At 40.0% G+C, this 27,866-nt stretch overlaps 1 protein-coding gene across 1 annotated transcript; it reads left to right on the top strand.

The window, feature by feature from the left end:
• On the top strand, nucleotides 1–27,759 carry LOC124268903. The gene is given in 20 exon segments (XM_046703922.1): nucleotides 1–144; nucleotides 12,624–12,692; nucleotides 13,437–13,534; nucleotides 13,783–13,878; nucleotides 14,083–14,205; nucleotides 15,245–15,535; nucleotides 15,897–16,032; nucleotides 17,037–17,256; nucleotides 18,119–18,697; nucleotides 18,699–18,804; nucleotides 19,067–19,247; nucleotides 23,566–23,683; nucleotides 23,762–23,941; nucleotides 24,307–24,343; nucleotides 24,841–25,001; nucleotides 25,004–25,103; nucleotides 26,687–26,724; nucleotides 27,040–27,219; nucleotides 27,386–27,579; nucleotides 27,674–27,759. Coding segments are annotated over 20 exon segments (2,991 nt in total). The 5' UTR covers nucleotides 1–73; the 3' UTR covers nucleotides 27,687–27,759.
• Nucleotides 27,760–27,866: the final 107 nt, after the last annotated feature.

The following is a 27,866-nucleotide window of genomic DNA, read 5'->3' as shown; positions in this document are numbered from 1 at the left end:
GTATGAGACATCCTGGTGACAGAACAGGATTGGAGTCAGACGTATCAGAGGTGTTGGGGGCAGCTAGTGTAGAATGAAGATACACTTTCTCCTCTTGGTAGTACTTCTGGGGATCCTTGTCGAGTTCAGCGTCCAATGGTCTGGGTAAGTGACTTCTACCTTGGACACTTGATACTGTCGCAATGACAATTACCGCAAACAATAACTGCAGCATAGCTATGTGCCATATGAATTCACGGAAATGCTTTTTTTATGTCTACTTGTGTCGAATTAACGAATGTATGTGCTATAAAGCGAAATGAAAGCAAATTGTTATTGGGAAAAGCGCAGTAATTTATGAAATAATGGAATTGAGACATATTATGTAATATTTTAACGTTGCATAACAGCGTTGCCGACCCTCGTATACTAACGAAATATATAATAAAGTCACATTATGCTGGTGATTTGCTTTCACGTAACTTAGGAGTCTGAATGTTCTGAACTTTGGTGCAAATGCCGATAATTAGGGAGCACCAAACGTGTATGACATTCAGTTGCATTGGCTGAGTTGGCAGCCTCTTGGAAAGACATTCAGCGAGGATCATCATTGATTATCTTGGTGATTTGAATAAAACACTGCGCCAGGTAATCAGTATGTGCTTACATGTGCGCTGAGTGCACCACTAGAATAACACCATTGGTATCATGAGACACCTACTTTCAGCAAAAGTGAATTTCAGACCAACACATATTAGGACAATGGGATTCGGATTCCATGGTTACCATGAATTTTAATTGTAACACAAGAATTATTTCTTGTCCTCGTGCAACTAGATATTGATTTCCAAGAAAGGTTACATGAGTTTCTGAATACATGTGGTTAAGCATCTTTAAGGTCAAAGGTTCAAAATTCTAAATTTCAAAATTTCTCACCAGAAACTACGTTGTTCTTAGATTTTTGTCATTTTGGCATTATATTGGGCATAAAGTTCGTGGGCCTTTAACACAATCTTAGAGCATTGGCACAAAGACATGTTTGAAATAAGTCTGTTGGAGCATGTTTAGCCATATCTGGTCAGCCATCTTAAGTTTGCCATAATAACTTAACACATCCAAGGAAAAGTAAAAGTACAAAATGTCCCAAAAATCAGTCTTGGCTAATAATGTTTAGAAGTGAGTGATGCTGTTTTGTCCCCAAACCTTAATGTTGGCACCTTTGAAGTATAAACAACGTTTATGGATATGTGCGCTATCTAAATATCCTATAATAATAACAACCTCTCCATGTGCTGGATTGACTACAAGAAAGCATACGAGTCTGTCCCTCATGAATGGATTCTGAAGTATCTTCGTTGTATTGACCTCCCGGAACTCGATTTACTCAAGTCTTTAATGAGTTGCTGGTCGACTCAACTTGTGATGTGCTTGCAAGGGCAGGTGCAGACTTCGGAATCTATTCCAATCAGAAGGGGGATGTTCCAGTGGGGCTCCTTCAGTCCTTTGCTTTTTTGTTTGTCTCTAAATATTTTGGGCTTTCTGCTCAATAGATAGGAGGGTTTCCATCCCGGACCTCATCAGCACAGACCCCAACACCACTTTCTCATCTCCTTTACATGAAGATGGACATCGAGCTCCTTGCCAAAGGAGATACCAATTTGAAAGAACCGGTTCTCCTTGTCGAGTCCTTTTCTCATGGCATTGGCATGACATTTGGATTCGACAAATGTAATCTGAAACGTGGCAAGGTAGTTAATGGTGGATCAGTCAAGTTACAGGGGGGAGGAGTTATTGAGCATCTTGTGGAACATCAGGCCTACACCTATCTTTGGATGCAAGTTCGACACAAGCTCCAGAATGTCCAGAATCAAGAAAAACTTCGGGCCGAGTATAAATCTCGTTTAAAGAAAATCTGGAGTGCAGAGTTAAATGCTCGAAACAAGGTCAACGCCACCAATACTTTTGCTGTGCCAGTCCTTTCCTATTCCTTTGGAGTACTTGATTGGACAAAGCAAGATATCCAGAGTCTTGAGCGCCTGACCAGAAGGATCATGTCTGATAACAGAGCCCACCACCCTCGTTCCTCTCTCAATCGTTTATATATGCCAATCAATTCTGGAGGTCGGAATTTGATTAATGTGGAGGCTTTTCATGATAGAAATTTATTGTGTACTTTTGCACATATGAATTTATCGGATGATTCTCTGGTGATGCATGTCAAGACTCATGATGAAAGCAAGGAATTCCACAGCTATCTTAGGTGTGCCAAGGTTGTTGGACAAAATCTTAAATTTGATGTTAATTTTGTTGATGGCGATGTACTGCTGGACGGTACAGCGGTGGGAGTAAACCAGGTGAAGTCATTCACCAAGTCTGCCAAGATTCGGGCATTTGTTGAGAAGCTTTCTGAGAAACCACTGCATCATGTGTACATGCAGTGTGTACAACAGAATAGCAATCCAACCGACTCCTTCGCCTGGATGAAGTCGCCTGGTCTCAAATCTGAAACTGAGGGCTTCTTTTTTGCTGCTCAGGACCAGTCACTTCCCACTCGTAATCGCACAAATGTGATTCTGACAGAAAATATTAACATGAAATGCCAACTGTGTAATGAATTTACAGAAACTGTCCAACACCTTGTTAGTGGATGTCCTTCCTTGGCACAAACAGCATATCTTAAACGACAGGCTGACATGGCTCGTTGCTTTTACTATCGTCTTCGCCATGCCTGTGGCTTTGATTCCGAGGTCCGTCCATGTCCAGGGCGTCATGGAAAATGATGGTTTTAAACTTTTGTGGAATAGGCCCATATATAGCCTCAGAAGAATTCCTGCCAACAAACCACTTTGATAAAGCAAATGAATTTATGTATATCATTGAATTTTCTGTCCCTTTTGACACCAATGTGATTGGCAAGATTCAGGAAATGCATAGTAAGTATGCGGACCTCGCCTTTGAAATGTCTCGATTGCATCCCAAGTACACTGTCGTCAGGCTCCCCATTGTTCTCGGTGCCCTTGGTTTGGTACCCCCTGATCTCTTGGCACAGATCAGGAGAGTGCCCGGGTTCACCACTGGGAGTACAGCCCTTCTGACACTCTGGGTAATGCAGAAGGCTGCAATGTTGGGGAGCCTTCATATTCTCCAGAAAGTTCTTGATGGGTTCGACTAGGCTGCGTTTCCTGGGAGAAGTCCCATTCGCTGTCTGGGCTGCAAGGGCCCTGAGCTGATGATGAGCCTTACCAGCCTGACTGCCAGGATCATCCGAACCCTCTCTGCTGCATTTTCATCTTTAATCTGTAAAATATAATAATAATGCAAAGACAGAACCACGCTATCACGTTGCCCTGCTACACCTTCATCGACAAACGGTCATTTACAACGAAATACTTTAACTGACTAATGTTTAGCGGGGATTGTAAGTTTAGAACAGCATCGTTCGTTTAATATGCAAGTTCAATACAATTTGACACTATGGGAGATAATGGGGAAACCAATGACATATTTGCAACAAGGATCGACGCCCGGCGATGCTCCAGGCCTTCGACATTGGTGACAGAGTCACCCCAGTGGATGTTGAGGATGGTGCGGAGACAGCGCTGACGGAAGCGCTTGAGAGGTCGCAGATGCTGGCGATAAAAGACCCACGACTCAGAGCCATAGAGTAGTGTGGTGAGAACAACGGCTCTGTACACTCTCGTGGTGCAGACTGGTGGAGGACTTCCGTCTTGTTCAGGTTGACCTCAAGCCTAAAGGGCTGGGCATACCCTGCAAAGCAGGATGTCAAATGCTGCAAGGTTATTTGTGTGTCAGCAACGAGGGCATCATCATCGGCAAATAGGTGGTCGAGGATCAGTTGCTCCAGGGTCTTTGTGTGGGCCTGTAATTGCCTGAAAGTGAAAAGACTACCATTGACGAAATAGTGGATATAGACACCGTCTTCATCGTCAAGGTCCTATGTGGCCTGCTTTAGGATCATGCTGAAGAAGGTGGCGAAGGGGCGGTGCCAGGATGACCACAGCTGGATGACCATGGTGAGGAAAATTGGGTGACAGCCGAGACATTCCATGATTTTCCACAGGCCTTGTCTGTTCACAGTGTCGAACGCCTTGGTCAGGTCAACGAACGCTATATGCAGTCCTCTGCTCCTGGCATTTCGCTTGGTGCAGCCTGAAGACGAACACCATATCTGCAGTACCCCTTTTGGCTCTGAAGCCACACTGGCTCTCTGGGAAGTGGTCTCCAGCTATGGTGTTCAGGAGCACCCGTGCAAGGATTTTTCCCACGATAGAGAGCAGTGTTATTCCCCGGTAGTTGGTGCCGTCTGACTTTTCGCTTTTGTATTTGTACAAGGTGAAGATGACTGTATCACGGATTATCTGGTGATAGTTTACTCTGCTCCCAGCAACAGACAATGGAGCTTCTTGAGTAGTGATGTTTCCCCATGGTTCTAGTAGATTCCAATCAATTCTAGCTGCCTTGCCACTCTTCAGCTGTTTAGTAGCATGGTGGTCTCTTCGATGGTGGGTAGCTCATCCAGTTCAGTTTTTATTGGATGTTGAGGAATGAGGAGAATTGCTGAGTCCTGGATGACTTGGTTAGTGCTGAAGAGAGTTGGAAGTGTTGAAAGCTCTGTAATCACCAATGTCTGTGCAGAGTTCAGTTCTCTCTGCGAGGTTGGTCCACTCATTCTGGATCTCTTGAGGCTTGCACTGGAAGTTACTGCACACAAGACGGAAGGTAGATTTCTTCTCGGACAAGATGGTTGTGTTAGGTGGGCCTGGTGAACCGATCTCTTCTTCGCTAGCACTTCAGGTATCCTTGGTTGTTTTCATCAAACCAGTCTTTGTTCTTCTTTGGGGTGAACCAAAGGACTTCTTCAGATGTCTGCAGGATGGTTGTTTGCAGATGTTTCCTCAGTGTTTCAGGAGATGTTTCCATAGCTGGCCCTGTAGACAGCTTCCACTTCAGCTGTTTTGAGATTGCTGAGCTTGATTTTTTTCTTTGGAGTCCCTTTGGTTTTGGTTTGAAGTGAAGCCTTGAGTGAAGACGACGGTCAGTGTGACATTCTGCGCTGGGCATCAGACTTGTGTGTAGGACGTCTTTGAGGTCACTCTGGCACACTAGAATGTAATCGATGAGGTGCCAATGTTTGGACCATGGATGCATCCAGGTTGTCTTTTTGCTGGAAGATAACGTTCGTAATGAATAAAGTTGCTGCTCTGTGCAAAATTCTAGCAGCAAATGCCCGTTGTCAATTCACACCGTGTTTCCCAAGTACTCCTTTCCAAGCGAATCTTGGCCCACTGTGACCTTGTCGAATGTGTTTATGACAAAATAGGACATGTATTTTCTTGACAATTATATTGTGTATATATATTATATTGACACTATATTTTCCCCGACAGACCATCTACTGTCTAGCTGTAGCTTTATATTCTGTTTCCATGTGAACAGTTTTCAAAGACAACTGTAGCATTATGTCTTTTTGTTAGTTATTATATGCCTCAGAAACAAATGTCTAAAATCAAATATTGTTATGATGACATACCACAGCTATCACATGCTTCCTAATTGTATTTTCACGATATCCTGATTAAATATAGCTTTTTTTAATTTATATAGTTTTTGAAAAAAACACATTGACATATCCAAGCAATAAGAGCGTTAGGAAAACGATGTTTGCTTTTATTAAACATCGAGACAAATCGTAATGAAATAATTTGTACCAATTTTTGAGTGAATTTTCTCTTGAACATGCTTTTCTTATTCATTCTCTGACATGATCAGAAGCTTGTTTTCTAAATCTAAATGTGGTACGAATGGTAATATTACCCTAAACATTATGCATATCCATATACTGTCGGACCCTATTCTTGCGGTACTTAGTGAAAAACTAATGTCATCAGTTACTAGGTCGTTTCCTAACTCAAAAACCATAATATGTAAACTCTTGTCTTTCTGTCAAGTTGTCATTACATTAAGAAGCGTCGTGAAGATCAAAGACAAAATCATCGGTAAATAAACATGGGGGTCGCCATCTTGGACAGGAATCGAACTACCGCGAGAATAGGGATATACCTTGAGAATAGAACTTCTTCACACAGAGTTTATTACTCAAAATGGGACCACCTCCGGTGGTACATGAGAACATAAAAATGCTAGAATTTACAACAAAAGTATGCAAGAAGGTGACAGGAATATACGCAATGATTACTGAATTTTGTTATAAGTGGAGAGAGATTAGGGAAGGAACAAGAGCTATTTTCTAGATGAGTGATACGTTGTTGGCTAAAATAGGAACATCTGAAAATGTAATGGAATTCATCCCCAGTTAAATGCGAGTTACAAAGGATATTACTCAAAATGGAACCACCTCCGGTGGTACATGAGAACATAAAATGGAATGTAGAATTTACAAAGTATGCAAGAAGGTGACAGGGAATATACGCAATGATTACTGAAAACTAGAACATATACATTTGATAAATTTAGATAGGTGTTTGATTGTTGAAATTTTAGTACTTGACATCAATTTTGTTATAAGTGGAGCGATTAGGGAAGGAACAAGAGCTATTTTCTAGATGAGTGATACGTTATTGGCTAAAATATGAACACCTGAAGATGTAATGGAATTCATCCCCAGTTAAATGCAAGTTACAAAGGATATCTTTCATTTCTTGCGAGATTCGTCCATCTCCCACTTTCTATTGGCAATTTAGGGTTAGATGTTTAAAATATAGAATAGGTTTCCATATATTTTCTGATGGCAGTAAGTAATTGTCGAGTGAAGGAGAGTTTTTAAAAATCTTATAATATTGTCCTTTTGATAAATTATTTATTTCACTGGTCCACGATTGTAAAAACTGGTCTTTCAGGATTGAGTATAATGAAAGGGGTTTACAAATACATCCGTTAAGCCGCATTTACAAAATATATGTTTCACATGATTTAGCCAAGTAATATCATCCATGATATAATGTAAGATGAAAGCTGCTATTTTGTTGTTTGGATGGGAAAATTTCAATTTGCACCAATAAGTGATTAATTGTTTAGAGATTTGAAGCTGAATAGGTTGTCTTCCAAGTTCTCCATAAACCATAAAGTTCGGGGTGATATATCTAAGACCAGTAGCTAATTTAAGGAATTTAAGATGAACACGTTCAATGACATCGCAATTTTCGAATCCCAATATTTCACATCCATACAGTAAGACTGGTTAAACCAATGTATCAAATGCAGAGAGTATGGTATATAACGGTAACTTTATATTTCTTGCTCTGCAACGTGTTTAATGGCAAAGTTCAGACGTCAATTTCTATGGAATAATAATCCTAAATATTTCTATGTATCGGTAAACGCTATTGTCTGATCATTGAGATAAAAGTGTTTTTTTGTAATTAGCCGCAGGTCCAGAACTAAATATCACTATCTTAGGTTTATCAGTATTGACTTTAAGTTTCCATGTTGTACAATACGTAGCAAAGTTATTAAGAGCATTTTGTAAATCATCATGTGTGTCTGCAAGGAGGACTGTGTCATCAGCATATAGAAGTACAAGCAGTTTGAGATAAAGCGCTATGTTTTCAGTGTTAAAATGATGTTGTATTCCACTACACGATTCGTTTTCTAAATATAACTCTAAATCATTCAGGAATATTGAAAAAAGTAGAGGGGACAAATTTTCCCCTTGCCTGACACCAGACAAATATGAGAAGAAAGGGGATATATCGTAATGGACCATTACACATATGCATGATTTGATGTCGTTATATATTTTGAATCAAAATTAGTAGTTTTCCCCTCACACCAATATGTTTTAATTTATACCAAAGGCCAGCTCTCCATATTTTATCAAAAGCTTTCGAGAAGTCTACAAAAGCGCAAAATAATTATTATTAGTCTCTTTCATTTTATGAATAAGATTCTGAATGATGAAAACATTATCCGTTGTGGAAAAGCCCTTTCTCAAACCATCTCGTTTTTTGTCACAAAATTTGGTGAGCCTGTCGTTTATAATGCTGGTGAAGAATTTACCAAAACAACTTAAAATAGATATCGGTCGATAAGAAGCAGGATCCATACGATTACAGCCTTTCTTATGAACAGGCCGAATGATACCATTCAACCATGATTCAGGCAATACTCCGCTTTCTAGTACTGCATTTAAATATTCTTTATAAAAATTCATTAGAATTGACTAGGTTAAAGTCAAGTGTTCATTTTGAATAAAATGTAATCCAGGGGCTTTGTTTCTCTTGAGTTTTTGTAAAGCTGCATTAATTTCAGCTAGAGATATTTCGTCATCATAGTCATGGTGATCTAAGTCAATATCTGGCTCTATAACTTCGTTAATAATTGACTCATTTACATTCTTGAAAAAATTATGGAAATCCTCGAGTGATACAGGTTAGTTCGTATTATTTGCTCTACCATTCAACAAACTCCAGAAACGTCACGGAGATGTGCATCAACCTTGTGCATGTAAAAACATAGACTGGCCTTTGTTCGAGATCAGAGGCCTTGGACGTAATCACCGCCAAGCTCACCCCTGTGTTTTTACAATTTTACTTTTCACATACTACATAAAGACAATGCAAGTCAGTATTATGTAAACCATTTTTGATGTTTACTTCACTGAACAGTGTCATCCATTATAGAGATTGGAATTTATAAGTAGTATGTATATATATATGTATATATATTTATGTATTTAACATATGTGATGAACAATTGAATTTGGAAAGTACCCTTGAATATGTACTTATCCTGGTACAGCTTCTTCTGTGTCTGAAATATATTTGGACATAAATAGCTCCTCTGAATCACAAATTACGAACGCTCAGGTTAACTTTAGATACATTGCTAATACTAAAATTGGTCAGAATTAGTGTTATATGGTTTGAAATCCAGAGTTAAGTCTAGACGTAATATTATCACATGAATTTTGTCGGACTGTAAATTGTCTGACTGTATGTTTAGTGCTACGAATATCACCTGCACCGACTTCGGTTACAATCAATCTGTATATAAATATTTATACTATAAAATGTCTTACCAAGTGTTACCTGTGTCTTGTTACAGACTATACCTTAATCCATCTTTGTTAACTAATTGGTCATGGCCTATGAATGAATGAATGAATGACTTTATTTCCTCCAAAAATATATTCGACGATTACATAAACAAGCATCAGTACGTTACATATATGTACATATGATATGTACAAAGCACGGTTATTTACAACGATGATAGTTCAGAAAGTATACATCAAGGAGTCCTTTAAAGAATAGATATAGTTTTAAAAATGTAGTATGATGGTTTGCCATGCTGTTTCATGAAGGCCAGGGATGTGAAGTTTTGCACCACAAAACAGTACAAGGGCATCTTCATCATCAAGCATTTCAATTAATACATATAATTCTACGTCCAGTAGGTCAAGTAGCGTCATATAAAAGTTATTTCTTTGGCTCATTACAGATTCACAGTGCAAAATGATGTGGGCATCGTGGTCATAGCAGTACTTATTACAAAGCATACATTCTTTTGAGAATTTGGCTTTAGAACCGACTAGTACAGCAAGTTGTATATGGTCTTTATATTCTGGGTACAGATACATTAGAGTGTAAAGTCTATGTAGACTCAGTGTTTGATGGATTACAGCATATCTGGACATATCCTCTCTAACGGGGAGTCTCAATTTCCATTGAGCTTCTTCATAAGAGAAGATACAACTTATAACTTTCTGCGCCAAAATGTCTTTGACGGAAAATTACCAGTTTGCATGTAGGTAAATACATAGTCCAGTAGATTATACTTCCGTGCTGTACATAACAGAGTGTTGCAAATACTGCGTGAGCTAATATTTAAGTGAACAGTGAGTGCTAAAAATGCACAGAACAGTGTTACCTGTGTCTTGTTACAAACTATACCTTAATCCATCTTTGTTAACTAATTGGCCTATTGGACCCAGACTCTAAACAATGGATTCTACTGCCTCACTTCGAACGGCCATCTGGTGATTCATGGTGGTAGCAGTTTATTAAGGAATAAAATTTATCTATAGATGGATGGACATAATAAAATTCTTAAAGGTACTTTCTACGTAGTTTATCATATAATGGACATACGAGCATAAACTTATATTCATTTTCTAAGATATTAATATTACATGATTTACATAACCTATCTTCCCTTTTATCTTCATAAATCAACTTTTTTCAATCCACAGGTCATGTGATGAGCAGCGAAAACGTGCTAAACTTACTCTCTATTTTTTAATCGTGACACATGATAGATAATGCTCAGAATTAATGCATGGTTTAAAAGATGAACAGTAATCACATTTCGTAGAAGGGGAAAGTTTTTCAAGCCAGTTTTGTTGGTATATATCTTTCAATTTTTGCGTAAATAAACCAATAAACGTTGAGGGAAACACAACATACTGCTCATACCACATGTAAATAAAACATTCGTTACACAATTTGTGTGTCCATTTCTATCATTAATATAAAATCATCATTTTACATACTTAAAAGTCTTAGCCAATATTTGATTACTTTAACTTGTGAATTTATACCAAGAGGAAACCTACCACACTCACCATAAATCATTACAATAGTTGTGCTCATCTTTACCCCAAGAAACTTCTTGCATGCAAGTAAATGAACTCTTTCTATTTGGTCAAAATATTGAGATCCCCAAATTTCAGCACCGTATAATAGAATCTGACTAATTTTAACATCAAATATTCTGAAAAATGATGCTAACTTTAAATCTCCAAGTATATTACAATTTTTCAGTATACCTATCAACACCTTTTGTGCATACTTTGCATGGGTTGACCAGGAAAGATGATTAGTAAAATATACACCTAGGTATATATATGAGGTTGTTGATTCAATCTGATTGCCTTTATAATACCATTTCGTCATATTCACATTCAGATTGTTCGCAATAACTTTTATAATTCATTGATTTTGCTTCTGGAGACGAACAATTGTACTAGAAATAAGAGCAATGCCATCTACAAACAATGAAAGAAAAAGTTGGAACACATCTGGATGTAGGACCGCCTCCGTGGTGTAGTGGTTAGAGCGTCCGCCCGGAGAGTGGAAGGTCGCGGGTTCGATCCCCGACCGCGTCATAACAAAGACGTTAAAATATGGTACTTGTTGGTCCCTGCCTGGCGCTCGGCATTAATGGGTACAACAAGGACTGGTCGGCACGGAGTCAGTATAATGTGTCTGAGTGGGGTATTCATGCTTCACTGCGGCATACGTTTTCTCAGTGGGCTAGCACTATAAAACCAGTCTGGGCTAGTACAAGCAGCCGCACATACACATACACACGCATGCAAGTCGTCATATGAGCGAAATATCCTAAAGTACAACGTTAAACCCAATTTCACCTCACCTCACCTCACATCTGGATGTAACTGAATACCATTTCTGCAATTATTTTCAATTTGCATTGCTAATTCATTGATAAAGAAGGTGAGAGATCACCTGGTGATTCATTGTTGCAATCTACCAATTATGGATTTCCATGGTGTATCACGGAATCACGGTATTTTCAGAACATAACACTTGACATAATGTCCATGCACCAACGTTACCAGTGAAGGCGAAGGCTATACTGGTTAACTGTCTAAGTGTATTAGTAACGCGTACAGATCATCAGGGCACCTAGCGGATTAGTGAAGGGAAGTAAAATAAAGAAGTGAATAAAAACATTGCGCATTTTGACTTATGCAACAAATTATCATAATTGTTATGTATGATGTCTATTCTAATATTCTACCATAATTACGTGGAATATTTTTAATTGTATTGGACAATTAACAAAATTGGACGCAATGAATTTGGATTGAAAATACTTCTGATTTTATGACTGCGTCACTGCGCACGTATACAACAATGCCACACTACTTCCGTCTGACCACCAACAAGGCTGAAATTAACGAGACGTGATGGAAATAATATTAATAAAACATTTATCTCGAAAATGCAATTATATGATTTTATCCTCCACATTTATTTGATAACATCCCTCTCATACTAGCGGGTCCATTATGAGCATATACAAACTCAATTACAATTCATAAGCCCAACCATAAACAAACAATATTTAACTCATCAGAAAAACGTATATACATACATCCTTTAATATACACAATTAACAGCAAAATGTGAGTAAAACTTTGCCTTATGGTAAACGGTGTATGGCTTACAGAGCATATCCCGTAATTTCGAAGCACTTCCTAAAGATCTGGCGTCACACCTTCGACTATTCGGAAGATAAACGCCAAATGTATGCAGTCATACTCCCTCGTGTCCCGTTGCATCGTTGAAACAGTACACGTCAAAACTGAACTACCATAATCCTGTTTTCTACCAGCTTCCCCGCCAGAACATCACTGCTGGTGATCCATGTTGGAACACTTAAAGACGCTTGGCCAATCTTATTTTCAAACACAGTCGGTCATACTATTTAAAATCCTATCACTCTCACATATATACCTCAAAGTTTGTGATTCAATTGTTAATTTCTTAACGACATATTTGGTGTATACATGTACTTTGATTGTAACCTTATAAAGCAGTGCTGTTAACAAAGGCTTTATTGAATGTGTCTATTTTTAGGAACGTTTGTTTTCGGACAATCTGCAGCTACAGACGCGTGAGACGATGTGCATATCGGACGTGGATGGGGTATGTGGAACCAGTGCATGTTGTAACAATTCACATGATTAGTTATAGGGTGATTATATTCTGCTCGTTTCTATATTTTTGGTCCTAATACTTGGCCCCATGCCTTGAGCACACGCTCGGAGAGCTGAAGATTGGTGGTTCATTCAGTTGCAGTGTCATACTGACTAACGTTGTCACCCATTTGGGGGCTCGATATTAAAGGGATGCGACGACAGTTCAGTTAAATTGTGCGTAGTGGTATATCAATGGTCTAATTGAATCATACCAGTATTTCCCGAACTCGTAAGACTGACACATACACACTCATCTGCACACATGCATATACACACACTCACACACACAAAGACATACACAGAGACACACAAGCATGCGCGCGCGCACGCACGCACACACACACACACACACACACACACACACACACACAAACACACACACACACACACAAACACGTGTGTCCATGCAAGCCGCTAAGTTGGTCCATATTTTTGAATACGAAGTTCAACTGCATTTCGCTCACCTACTATATATTGTATATTGGCGGAGACTATGTCGCCTGTTTCAATATGTCACTACACAGTGTGTGTCATTAACGTGTAGAACTATTCATTTTACAAGATTTACAATTCAATTAGACTTACTATGTGTATAGCAATCACAAAATTGAACAATTGCAGTGGATATAATTTTGTACGTCGTCCATAATCATCGTCATCATAAGCTGTTCCCTCTGATTCCACTGTACAGCTGCTGCTACTACAAGTGGTACTGGGAGCCGGATTATCGGACTGTATCTTTCTGCTGTCCTGGCTGGACATTCTCATCCTACCAGAACTGTGACCGAGGTAAGACTGGTCCCTTCACATAGTGACCGCATAACGTATTTATCAGCTGGAACCTGTGAGGCTATATTAACCGAATTATAATCTGAAATTACAGTGCTAAGCATGTAGTGTTCATAAAAGAAGTATCGAGTTCCTTCGCTTTGTATTTTAGTCGAGAGATTCAACAGTTTGTACAATGTGATGATACGTTACAGTTGTGAGAAAGGACTTGTGGGGATAATTTGATTTGTCTGATGTCATATTTCCAGCAATCTGCAACCCTACCTGTCAGAACAGGGGTACCTGTGTGCTACCCAACACCTGTCGGTGTAATGATGGCGCTATAGGATCAAGGTGTAACACGTGTATGTATTGTGAATGCCTTACCTTTACATCCTTACAAGGCTTAACAGTAATAGTCTAATAGTAAAATGGTACAATGATAAAATAGTAAAAGTACAGTTTGTCCAAGTGGTGGATTGAATTCTTACATACACAGAAGAAATCACTAGAGTTGAGAAGGATATGGTTTCGCTTGATCTATCTTTAGTTTTTGGTTTGTTTTTCAGTGGTATGTAACTACCAGAGGCCCTGTTTCCCCGGTAGCTGTACACCAGGTTCCAGTGTCAACTGTGACTGTTCTTCAAACTTCACGTCTCCGTCACCTAGTCCGAGTGACTATTGTAGAAAATGTACTGGTCCATTATGTTTACACTATAAGCTCATGTCAATTACAAAGTCAATTAATAACCAGCGGCATATTCTTCTCAACCACAAAATAAATGCCCATGAAAAAGTTCCCTGTGTACACCTGTCCTTTCACTATGGTTACCTGTGATAAAAATGGAATATGTAATAACACATCGATTAAATGAGGTAAGGAATGTGCGTGAGTGAGTGAGTGAGTGAGTGAGTGAGTGAGTGAGTTAATATTTAACGTTACATCGGCAATATCTCAGTCATGTCGTGACGAAAACAATTTATACAATTAAAAGTGAAAATATTTTGAGGATTAAAACCTGTCGAGGATGGACAGTAAAACAGTAAAAATACTAGATAATCACAGATATAATATAAAACTAGCGAACAAAGCTAAAACATTCCAATTAAAGAAGACAATACAATATAAAACACGGGCTATAGATCGCCAACCACTTAAGGTAGATCACCAAACTAGGAACCACGGGGACATTACTTTTGCTACCTGCATGGAGCCTAGCTGGATTTACACCATCCTTTCAGCCGCTGGCGATTGTAGGGTACTTTAGCCTTAATTTAAAAGAACAAAAATACTACGTTTAAAAACTTGGTACGAGAAAATTTCACTTTGAAAGTTTTTGGGACTTACGTACCCTCTCAGGAGGACAATAATTTTACGCTACTTCAACCCCCTTTGAGGATACAGCCACTAACAATCGAAGTTGATAATGTGAACTACCAATTATAAAACTGTATCTATTTACAAAACATATATCAAAATTCAGTTAACAAACCTATCTCTTTTAAAGAATCAATGATTAAACGATAATTAACTTTATTAAAAAGGTCCTTTACTGTTTTGATATTGAAATATTTATCCCTTATGATGGATAATTCAACACAGTGAACCAGGAATGTGCGTGAACTTTGTAAATAAAGTCAAAGTGGATAGATCCCAAATTTCACACTGAGGACGGTTCGTGATGCATAAGGTAACAAGCGGCTGAATGTCTATGGTAATTTTGGTTACAGTGGAATCAAATCAGAGGCCAGAGATTTACGAGATCGGCGCCAGACTGTCGTTCTGGCAGCGGGGCACCGGGATGCCAACCATGGAGAAGTATTCCTTGTACGCAGACTCCACCATGTCCAATGTTTCTGACTCCGTGTGGACAAACAGGGAGAGATTCAACTGGGTGAACGTCACCGCGTCTGCACATTACATGACGGATAATCACGCTCAGCCCGCCTTCATCAAGAGCTATGGCATCGGTATTGCTAAAGCCGAAGTTGACATTCACCACGAGAAGCTGCCTTTGACGGGTGGGAATATTTACCTCATTGAATTGATAATGATAGAGTACGAGTAAAATCGGATGCTATTCTACATATCAAGAAATTATTCATAAACCATAATAAGGTGTAAGTCAGAGAGATTGAATGTGTTGATTCTAAAGACATAACGAGGATGGCTCTTTACTATCGGTTCTACTTCCGGAATCATCACAAATTATCATGATTATGTCTTAGGAAGATCAATAAACTAATCAGAAATGAAAACATCTTCATGATCAGAACAATGAGTTCATGTCATTCGAAACGCGTTTATATATCCGGCCTATTTTTAGATTTTGATACATTTTCTCATGCATTCAATCAACCGTATCTTACATTTTTCTTCTAGGGTCAACTCCGATTGTCAGTATTGACACAACTCTGCCCTGCACACCGACTGTATCTGACCTCAACCCCACCTCCGACACCTACTACTGTGACATAACCAAACCAAACTACGACAGATCCCTGGAAAACGGAGATAAGTAAGATCATTTCCTCTTTTGTAAAAAGGGTTATGTTGGAAAATACACTTTCCTTGTGATATACTGATTTTACGACTTCTTCTGGCAGCCTCGGTGTGCAAAATCGACGATACTGTATGCTTGCGACTTGGTTCTTCACTCTTAGAGTGTGGTTGCGAATAGAATTGTACAATAAACTGTACAACCATTTTTTATTCTCTAAAGAATTCACCAATTTTGTTAAAAGTGTCCTACACAGAACAATCGAACTGTCAACTCAAGACATAACATTCTGTGCCAATAGTGACCACAAGCTCAAACACATGATCATATTAGCCAGGCGCCACATCTTTGTCATGACGGTGTGAAACCAAGTTTGACCACATACAAAGTGATATTAAAAGATGTATATGACATTGAGAAATTTATATCTAGAAACAAATCTCAGTATTCATTAATTTGAGAGAAAATGGAATATTCTTGAGAATGCCCTGTGATTGTTTGTGACTATGAATTATTTCTACTCTTTAAGTCTGCATGCGCTGTGCCAGTTTAATATATCATTATTCACAAAGAGATATGTCATTCCCTTGTTTGTGCCATGTCTGCAGAACGAAGATTCTGTCCAAATGAAGTGATTAAAAGAAGACTGCACAAACTCATGGTTCATTCGAGCCTACGTGCGCTCATGAGTGGTTCATTTAAGTACACATGTGCCGTTCCTCCCAGTACTTGTGTGCACAGCTTTGGTTTTATAGTTGTGCTGGTGCTGGTTGTAAACTACAACTACGTCTGGAAAACATTTGTTCATGGTTTCCATTTGTATATAAAGACTGGTATATCACTTTGATCAGCAGAATTAATAAGAGAAATCGTGAGAAATACTTTCATTGAAAAGAATATTGTCATGGTAAATGTACTGAGTTATGCATATCTTAAAACTTTTGTTAGAACATATTGAGATAAAAAGTGGTACGGCCAGGAAAAGCAAGAGGTACATACGCATCTTTTCTTCTCTGCTTCAGACTTATTCTAACATTCAAGGCCTGGAGCGGGGGTTACCGGGCACTCCAGGAAGTAACTTCTTCTGGCCTGATAGACAGAGGAAACCAGAACTACACTGGACATATGGTAGATCAGTCTATGCAGTTCCGTTTTGACTTCAAGAAACCAACCCATAGCTGCCTGGGTCAAGGGTCTTCCTGTTCAGATGAACCGTTTTCAATGACGCAAGATGTGACAAAGGTAAACATCACGACATGTGAAAAAGGCAGCATGGTCATCTTTTGTAAAGAATAGAAACAGTTTTGGCATCACACTGTCATTGTCATGAAACATTATGTCAACATTGTATATGTAGTATTTCCTCAAGATGTACAGGTTTGAATGATACGCTGTCATCTTATTATATCCCTATGTCTTCAACTAAAAGATTATGTTATGTACTCTAAGTACGATTGAATGACCTTTTTGCTGATATTACAAGGTCAATAAAAGTCGTTGTATTTAGCGTCAAAATGAATACGTAGTTTTGTTCCATGAATCTTGAGCACACATTCAACACCTATTTTTACTCAAAGCTGCGTATTGTGTCTTACAAGGAACCATGCATTTGCGCTGATCGATGCTCATGCTGTTGATTCACTGGATTGTCCGGTCCAGACTCGATTATTTATAGACCGCCATATAACTGGAACATTGCTGAGTGCGGCGTAAAACTAAACTCACTCACTCACTACAAGGAACCATGACGTGTCTCAACAGTAAATTGTGATAATGCTTATAAATAATTTTAAAATACTTGTCTCTGGTCTTCACTAAATGTCGGGACAGCATAACAATATTCTAAATGGAATTTTAAGTGCATATTTAATATAAACCCAAAGCAATATCCTATTGATATCAGCTTGGAACAGGTACATTGTTACACATATATTTTCAGAATCCAATCAATCTCCGCTGGTCCAACTCTGAGGGTGTGGGTTCGAATCCCGTATGGAACTGAACCCTTACTAAACAGTGTAATCGCAAATTAATATAACACTGTTAAATATAGCTTAAGTTATCTTGTGGACACAGGTACATGTGTTATACATTACATTTTCAGAGTCCAATCAATCTCCGCTGGTCCAACTGGAATGATGTTTTTTCTGGCATGTACCGCTACGCCTGGGAAGTATTCAAACTACAGGTGGATGGGAACCAGGTTCTGAAGGAGTATGAACCCTTGAACCCCATATATGGACCTATTGAAGTCAATCAGTCGTCATCTCCCTCCAACTCCTTCCAAGCCATCTACACACCAACTGCTCCTGGAGTGTACTCCTTCATCCTGGAGGCCTCGGACAAGGCCAATAATTCTGTCTTTGTCAGGAGAATCGCCATATACGACCCCGTTTCCAGTGTTACTATAGATACAGGGGCAGACAACCGTCTATACATATCTTCGGCGGATCCTAATGGCGGGTACAACTGGCAAGATGATCCATCTAGGGAAATCAAGGTCACGTGGACCAACCACTTTGTCAACCTGATGCACGAGCAGGGCAAGTGGTTGAACCAAGTCCTCGAATACCCCCCACAGCTCGAGAACTTCTTGAAGAACATCCCCAGAGAGTCCGGACAGGATGACCACGAAGGAAACAGGACAGTTGACGCAATACAAAACAAGAGAGGTGTTGTCAGAGTTTGAGATAGCTTATGCGAAGGACAGCAATGCCGGTGTGAATCAGCCGGAACCAGCCACAGGCTGGACTGATGTTGGACTCAGTGAAACATATACCATACCTCCAGGTAACCTATTCAATATCATGCAGCTGGTGATATATTCAGGATACTTTCTCACATTAATATTATTGCAAGAAAAGAACTCGACATAATATTATTGGTATCTTGACACATCTATTTGATATCTGTAGGACAAGCTATACTTCATTATATGTTTACATATATTTGGGGTAAATACTATATGTGAAGTCTCAGGAAATGCATTCATCTATATCACGTGAATGCAATGTTTGTTCTGAAATAATGAATATTCGTTTGTGATTGATAGGTTCACACCTAGGTCCACTGACGAAGAGCGACACGGTGACAGTTTGGGTGAGAGCTACCGACGTCCTAGGTAACAGCCGGGTAGATTCGACGAGGGTCCATTTTGATGATACACCGCCTGAAGTCGAAGAGCCTGTGTTCAAGAGAAACGTCCAAACGAACAACGTCCCCTTCAGTTCAACGTGAGTAGTTGTATACATATCCTGTAGTATTTGAACATTGTTGGTTCACTACTTGTATACATATCCTGTAGTAATTGAACATTATTGGTTCACTAGTTGTAAACATATCCTGTAGTATTTGAACATTGTTGGTTCACTAGTTGTATACATATCCTGTAGTATTTGAACATTGTTGGTTCACTAGTTGTATACATATCCTGTAGTATTTGAACATTGTTGGTTCACTAGTTGTATACATATCCTGTAGTATTTGAACATTGTTGGTTCACTAGTTGTATACATATCCTGTAGTATTTGAACATTGTTGGTTCACTAGTTGTATATATATCCTGTAGTATTTGAACATTGTTGGTTCACTAGTTGTATACATATCCTGTAGTATTTGAACATTTTTGGTTCACTAGTTGTATACATATCCTGTAGTGTTTGAACATTGTTGGTTCACTAGTTGTATACATATCCTGTAGTATTTGAACATTGTTGGTTCACTAGTTGTATACATATCCTGTAGTATTTGAACATTGTTGGTTCACTAGTTGTATACGTATCCTGTAGTATTTGAACATTGTTGGTTCACTAGTTGTATACATATCCTGTAGTGTTTGAACATTGTTGGTTCACTAGTTGTATACATATCCTGTAGTGTTTGAACATTGTTGGTTCACCAGCATGGTACGTTGCTCACACTTGTATATTTGTTGTGTTTCTGTCATCCTGCTGAGATGTGGAATCTGAAAATCTCTTCTTCTCAAGCAGATGATGATCTCGGAATTGAAGCCACTTGTTGGATAGAAGTAACAAAGTGATCGTACGGGAAGCGTCCTAGTGCCACAGTCTGAATGTGTTACCTAATTAGGAGAGTATCACCTAATTTAGGAGATAGCTAAGTCCTAATTAGGAGATAAAAAATTCAGACTGGGACGCTCCATACTTTTAGGCATTTTGCCAGTGATGTTGCAAATATAAAATACCCTTTATCGTACATATGTTTTAATTCAGCTTTATTGTCATTCGAATGAAAAGATTATTACAGTCTTCTTACACCAACTGTGCATTGTCAAAATATTATCCCAGTTGATAAGTACGATAACAATGTCAAAGGTAAACTTTAATGGAGGGATCATGAGACCATAACAAGTCGGGAGAATTTCAATTGAAAAGTCAATCACAATGAAGTCACGAGTCCACAAGGGGGACAGGGGTCACACGACCATGTCACAAGCTCAATAACGGGTATGTCCAATATCAGTACTGAGAACAGCAGTGCATCGACGACGCATAGAGCCGATCAAACGGGCAAGGAAGGCTTGTGGGATGTCACGCCAGATTCTCTCAAGTTCTGTTGCAAGGTCAAGGACGTTATCTGGCGGATGAGGAAGACGGCGTAGACGTCGATCCATCTCGTCCCAAACATGCTCTATCGAGGAGAGATCCGGTGAATTTGCAAGCCAAAGCAGTAAGTCAACGTTGCCGTATGAGGGCGGGCATTGTCCTGTTGGAATGTTAACCCTGGGCCATGACGTTGCAGAAAAGGAATTGCCACAGGTCGAAGAATCTGATCCCTGTAGCCCACACCAGTTAAGTTGCCCTGAACAATCACCAAAGGAGTTCTTTGGCGTGCTGTTATTCCACCCCAAATCATCACGGAACCACCACCAATGCCATTCCTCTCCAAGACACAGGCCTGTTCATACCGTTCTCCCACGCGTCTATAGGCACGTTGACGTCCATTACTATGGGAAATGTTAAACCTGGACTCATCTGTAAAAACAACATTTCTCCACCAAAACAAGGGTCTGTGGACATGATTTCCGCACCACATTCGGCGAGCTTGTCGATGACGTTGTGTCAGGTTAGGCCGTATGGCGGGACGCCGTTGTCTGATCCCGTGATGACGTATACGTTTTCGAACTGTGTTTGGATGGATACGGCGAAGTCCTGGGATGGTTTGGGCAGTCATCACTGCAGTCTGAAACCTGTGGCGAAGATGGGTCACCCTTATCCATATGTCCTGTCTTGGCGTTGTTACACGTGAACGTCCAGAACGTGGCTGATCGATGACGTCATTTGTGTTCTGGTAGCGTCTCAAGGGTCCTACACACTTATTTCGAATTGACAGGAATCAAGGAGAATCAGCCAGAAAACAAATATTTCCAAAATTCGAACCGCATTCGGGAGAGAATGTCTAAATAAACATTTTTTTTCAAGCTTTGTAAGAATGCTGTTGGAATACTTAGAACGCAATTCGACTGCCGTACGAGTCCGGTTCGATTGCTGCGTGAATAGCACTCGAAGCTTGAATTTCAGTTGGAACGTACCTCGAATGCTGCACGAATTTACATAGAATGCATTCAGAACCTTCTTGGAATGGCCCCCGAATATGGGTCGAATGTTAAAGAATTAAAACAGAATGCAGCTCGAATAATTCAAATGTCCTTCAAATGCACTTAGAATGTAACACGAATGTCTGGTATGCATCAAGAATGCTGCCGGAATGTTCCACGATGGGGTATAAAAACCGGTTGAATCTGGACTATTCATCAGTCACTGCCCAACTCCCAACTCACTGCTCAACTCCCAACTACAAGGGCTTCTTTTCTGTGGTCCAAATGGCCCTTGTGGGCGGACGTTGGTGCTTACGGAAGTATGTCTGATGCTCAAATCTCCAACAAGTGCGAATTGTCTTGAAGACGGGAGCATAGGATTTCCTGATCCGTTCTTACCACAAGATGACTAGCATATGCCATGCTTTATTCTGGGAGATGATGCCTTTGGATTAAGAGCCTTCTTGATGAAACAGTATGGTCATATGACTCTCCAGAGAGACGAGAGAATCAACAACTACAGGATCAGTCGGGGCCGACGGGTAGTGGAAAATGCATTTGGAATCATGGCCCACAGTTGGCAAATCCTCCTCACCACCATGCTGCCAAAGGCCTTCCGTTGTGAAGGAAATCATTGAATGCTGTGTCTGCCTGCACAACTTGATGAGGACTCGTTATCCTAATCTCCACAATGGCATGGTGGATGAGGAAGATGAGCAGCACAACGTGGTGCCAGGAGGCTGAGACAACTTTCGCAGCTTGAAGGTGTGAATGATGTCTGAAGTTTCAGTGACGTTTTCAGGGATTCGGCGGTGTTTTGATGACTCCAGGGCTCATTTGAAGAGCATTCGAGATGTTCTGACTGTATGTGAGGTGCCATTCGATGTACATTCAAGTGCAATCGAAATATTCCAATACGTTTGAGGAGTATTCCACCTAAATTCCACCAGCAATCGAAGTACATTCGAGGCTTATTCGGGACATTCTTGCAGGATTTGAAGTGGCTTGCTTTTTCGATTCTCCCTCGAATACGTTCAGAATACTTAGAATGCAGTTAGAATGCAGTAAGAATTCTTAGAATGCAGTTAGAACGCACTTCAAATGCTGTTCTGATATTTTTCAACTTCGAGTGTACCTCCGAAAGTTTTGAACATGTTCAAAACATCCGGGCATGTTACAGAATTGACACGAATAGTTGGAGTGCATTCGGAATGGAGTAAGAAGTTTTCGAATGCAGTTCGAATTTCCAGGAATCTACAGGAATTTTCATTCCGACGGCATTCCGGCTCATTGCGCCTCGAGGTGAAGGGGTATCACCAGTGCAGAAATGGTGTTCCGTGTCAGTGGAAATGTGCAGCTACTTGTCGTTGAGACATTCCCCACGGACTATCCCAATGGCCTCATGACGTTTGCATTGCAGACGTGAGCCTATAGCTAGGCATGTTATGCGTTTCAATAGCCAGTTTAATTTTTGAACGATCGCAAGGACAGGGGTTGAGATTTCCAAAGTGACAGTATTGTGTGGCATTCATTTGCTCTGTTTCTCTTTCCCGGAATGCACGTGCAACAACGTATTGCACGTCTCAAGGATCGAATCCCACTGACGCCACGGAACGTGGCACATGCATGCATGTTGGATACATGTCACTAATCTCTGAGTTTAAATCCTTTATGTCTACACATGTTTGATAAATTTAGATTTTAAATTTTGTATCCACAGTTTTTTATGTGCCTAGTATATTTCTTGGAAAGGTCGGTGTAGCTGAAACAATGATTGTTTTGTTTTTTTATTTCTTCATACTGCCGATGTGCCTTTAAAATCCCAGCTCACTCCACTCACTCACTCACTCATTTCTTCATACATTTACCTCACCACATCTACTTCACATGCTGGGCGAACTTGGACGTACCTTGGATGTATTTTGAAAATATAAGGTTTACCCTAAAAATAAGAAAAAAAAACCAAGACTTATGTGTAACTTCTCTGATTCCAGTGTTGAAGTAAACGTTCGGGACATGCAGAGTGGTATGAAACGTGTGGAACTTATCGTCAAGAAGATAGGCAGCAACCTGGTGATTGTTAATGAAACATTGCCCCTCAGGACCATAAATGTAAGTACACCGTGTGAATCGTTTAACAGTTGTTATCGTTCATTTTCACCTGCTATATCCTTTCATCTTTCTCCGCAGTCCTGTAATGGATTTACAACGTGTTACTGCACCACAGTTAATCCAGTCTGCTTCAACAAGACGCAGTTCCTGCCCATCAGTAACTGCTGGTTGAAGCACCCAATGTTGGAAGGGAAGACGGTGACAATGGAAATGAACTTCGTGAACATGGCGGGACTCCATACAACAAAGAGTTTCACTGTGAGTGTGGTTATAATATACTGGACAAAATAAGTTAGGGATATTGGTATTTTTATGATTGATATTGTGTCAGTGTGTCAATGAATAAATATGTCATTATTCATAAGTTTAAAATGTACATATAACGCTATTTTTGTCCAGTATATAAACGAAAGGTTTATGATATAGAGCTTAGTATTTGACATAGAAAGAGATTAACATTTTCCAGGAACTACGATGTTTACAATGGGTAGATTTCATACAATTTCAATTGAATAAGTACATACACAAAAACGTGATGGTGGGATACTGCTGTTTTGGTTCTTTTGACAGTGTTAATCTATGCAATTAACGTTTTGCTTGAATTTGTGCTTTCTTCGTTATAGGTGGATCAACCAGACACACTGAATGGAACACTAGCCTGTGGAGCAGGGATAACTGGCGAATGTAAATAGTGAGTGAGTGAGTGAGTTTAGTTTTACGCCACACTCTGCGCAATATTCCAGCTATATGGCGGCGGTCTGTAAATAATCGAGTATGAACCAGACAATCCAGTGATCAACAGCATGAGCATGGACTGTGCAATTGAGAACCGATGACATGTAATCAACCAAGATCCCAGCGGAGCCCGACCTCCGATCCTGTTAGTCGCCTCTACGACAAGCATGGGTTTCTAAAGATCAATATTTCAAACCTGGACCTTCACGGGTATTGTGTCGAATAACAGCCATGTGGCTGGATACGCTTACTCCTAACAACTACTTACGAAATAGACGGGCTCGTACAGTGGACCCGGTTTTAAACTTGTGGGCAGGGTTTCCTATTGTTGTTGTTTTAAGGAATATGAAGCAGATGTATTCAAATGAATGGTTCCAGTGTCAGTGTCATGCTCAAGTGGGATCTTATTTGTTTTGTATCAGCGCTAGCCCCTCTAAATGTGGCTGTTACGAGGAAGGAAACCAACCTAGTGACCCTGACGTGGAAACGCCTCAGCTGCTACAACCGGACAGAGATGTGGATTAACTACGAAGTTAATGGACGGACCGAGATGACCCTACTGCACAAGACAGCGACCACCCATTACTCTGGTCGGCCTTCCAGCCAGACACAGCCTACAAAATTGTGGTTATTTCCCAGTATGGGGAGTTCAAGAGCAGGGCTGTTCCGGTGACCGTCACAACAGGTAACAACTTAAAGAATTTTTATTCTTGATACAACGTTCCGCGGCTTGTTCCGCCCCCATCATCAAAGTGAGACTAGTAAACAGTTAACTGTCGATGGGGCCGGACACATGTCCCGAAACATTGTATCAAAGAATAAAGGGGAAGATGAAATCAAGAAAATTCTGTATGTTCATCAAATAGCATCTTCTAAAATGCCAATCAAGCAGGACAACAACAGCCGTGTTTGGAGGCCTTCAGGTTTATAGTGACCGGACCACAGTTTTCGTGGGGCGTCAGGGTAGCCTAGTGGTTAAAGCGTTCGCTGGTCACGCCGAAGACACGGGTTTGATTCCCTCACATGGGTACGATGTGGGAAGCCCATTCATGGTGTCCCCGCCGTGATATTGCTGGAATATTGCTAAGAACGCCGTACTCATTCACGCACATTTTCATTGTTTACATTATCCGTTGAGTTTCTGCAAATGTCTATCTGGCGCCTTTGTAAAACACTCTTTAAAGCATTAATATTCCTCAACGAGTTGTATATTGTCACTGAACGTTCATCAACACAGAAGCAGTTATCTGTTTTCGTTGTCAGTATCTGATTTAAACTTTGGTGAGAAAAGTTTAGTATGACATCCAGTTCAATAGCTATTAAAAGTGCGGATGAATTTTGTTATTATTCATATGCCAATTCTGGCGTTGATTGTGACGACCGATGACTGCTTGTTGTGTATTAGCTGTATCAGTGTTGGCTGTTTAAGTTAGTCGGCAAACTAAGTGAAAATGAAGACAAGTATAACACTGGAAGATCAGTATGCCATTAGAAGATAAGTGTAACATTTAAAAAATCAAGAATTGCTAGCCTGTGCTTATAAGTGTGAGTTGTCGGAAATATATTTGAAATAGTATAATTGTAAAAATCTGTGACAGATGACGCTTCTTCTGAGTCCTCTATAGATTCAGCTGATCTTCGTGCTAAATATTTAAAATAGGTTTTGGATGGATGACCAGTTTGTCAGCTTCACGTCTTAGAATTTCTGAGACTTCAGTTCTGCCCCATGCAGACCACATGTAACACACGTGATGTTACCTTAGGCAAATGCCGGTGTTCTGCCAGGGGTGAATGGGCAACCGGAGGGCTATGTCCTATGACTGTTAATCCTATCGCGCCTCTAGGCAGCATGGGTTGTCGAGTACAATGACGTACTGGACATTCAGTACCAATGACCAATATAGGAGGAGACATTGAAGGAGGTCAGCACCCTGCTCGTGATCTGTAGGAACTCGTAAACATTTGAGACCCGCATCATTTTTGGTAGATCTCCCACATTAAGTTGACATATGTTTGGAATACTTGTTTCAAAACAGCGTTAAATCCCAGCTAACTCCATCACACACTTTCACATTCAATCCATATGTTTGACTCTGGAGTATAAAGGTTGCCGGATAAACATTGGCTGATTATGAAAAAAAAAGTGATCAAACCACAGGACCCTAACGTAATACCTGTTTAAATTTAATTTACTAGAATATGTTTGTGGCAAATGCTTCCTCATCAAATCAGAAGTGGACACATCAGCCTCTGTTCTCTGTTGCTTAGAATCTGATGGACTTTCAGGGGAGCAGTGGCTGAGTATAGTGAGTGACGTGGTAGGTGTACTCTTATAAAACTGTTTAAGACAACTAAAACGTCAGCATCATGTGCCAACCAAGAGCGTTTTACTCAAGACTCTCTAATTTGAAATCCAATTTAGAGAGAGATGCTAGTATTAATTCTTGACACTGTGACAGTCTAGTTGGTTTTAGTGTCCTTCTTGACGGGTTTTTATGATTTACATGTATTTCTGGTCAATTTTGAAACTTCTTTTAGTCACGATATGGCTGGAAATATCGCCGATGTGACGGTAAATTTTAACTCACTCACTCACTCTTGTTTTCTTTGCTTTCATCCAGGGTATTACTCCTGCTCATAGTGATTCTCGTCATCGTGGGACTGGTCCTATTCAAACTTGGCTTTCTCGCCGGTCTCCTTCGACGGGACCGGAAGTACAGGGAGAGACCACATGTAGAGACCCCAGTTGGATTACCACAGCTGTCAAACAAAGGAATCGCGCCAGCAGATGGGCATATGATGTGAGATATAAAACCTTCTACATTTTTAGCTGTGTCTTCAGAGTCTTGCTGTCTTGTTTGTGCGGAAATGAAAATGCATTACAAAATCAATACACAATACAATATCCACATGAGAGACCTTTGGCAAACTAACTTTACTTTAGCGAAACTCCTTTATCTGCTATAGAACACGACATACACCAAGGACGACGACATCTACATCTACGGCAGTATGGACTTTCGAGGAGAACCCTGGTACGTCCCTCCAGAAGACATCAGCCTGACAGAGGTCATCGCTACCGGCAAGTTTGCAAAGATCTACAAGGCCAAGTGGATGGAACCCCAAGAACGTCAAGGAAGTGGCTGCAAAGGTCCTGAAAGGTAAAACTATTTGTATGTGAATAACATTTCAACCTAGTATGTGTCATGTGTGTTATGGTCCTGGTGTCAAGTTCATTATGTCAACATTTCACAGTGCGGGAGAGTGAGGACGACATCCTTTTGATGCTGGCGAAGATCAACTTTGCTGCTAAGACAGGTCGGTGAGCAACTGCAATGTGCTGGGCTTCTTAGGAGCCATCATGGAAAACGATGCTTGTGAGTTGTTGCTTTACTCTATTGCCGAACCAGTATCGGTCTGTTTAAAATGTCCCGAAAAACACAACTTT

Source organism: Haliotis rubra, unplaced genomic scaffold (assembly GCF_003918875.1).
Source record: "Haliotis rubra isolate DU_JTF1 unplaced genomic scaffold, ASM391887v1 Scf1400, whole genome shotgun sequence".
Lineage (NCBI taxonomy): Eukaryota > Metazoa > Mollusca > Gastropoda > Lepetellida > Haliotidae > Haliotis > Haliotis rubra.
Note: the sequence above shows the minus strand (reverse complement) of the source record. Positions and strands in the feature narration are given on the sequence as shown.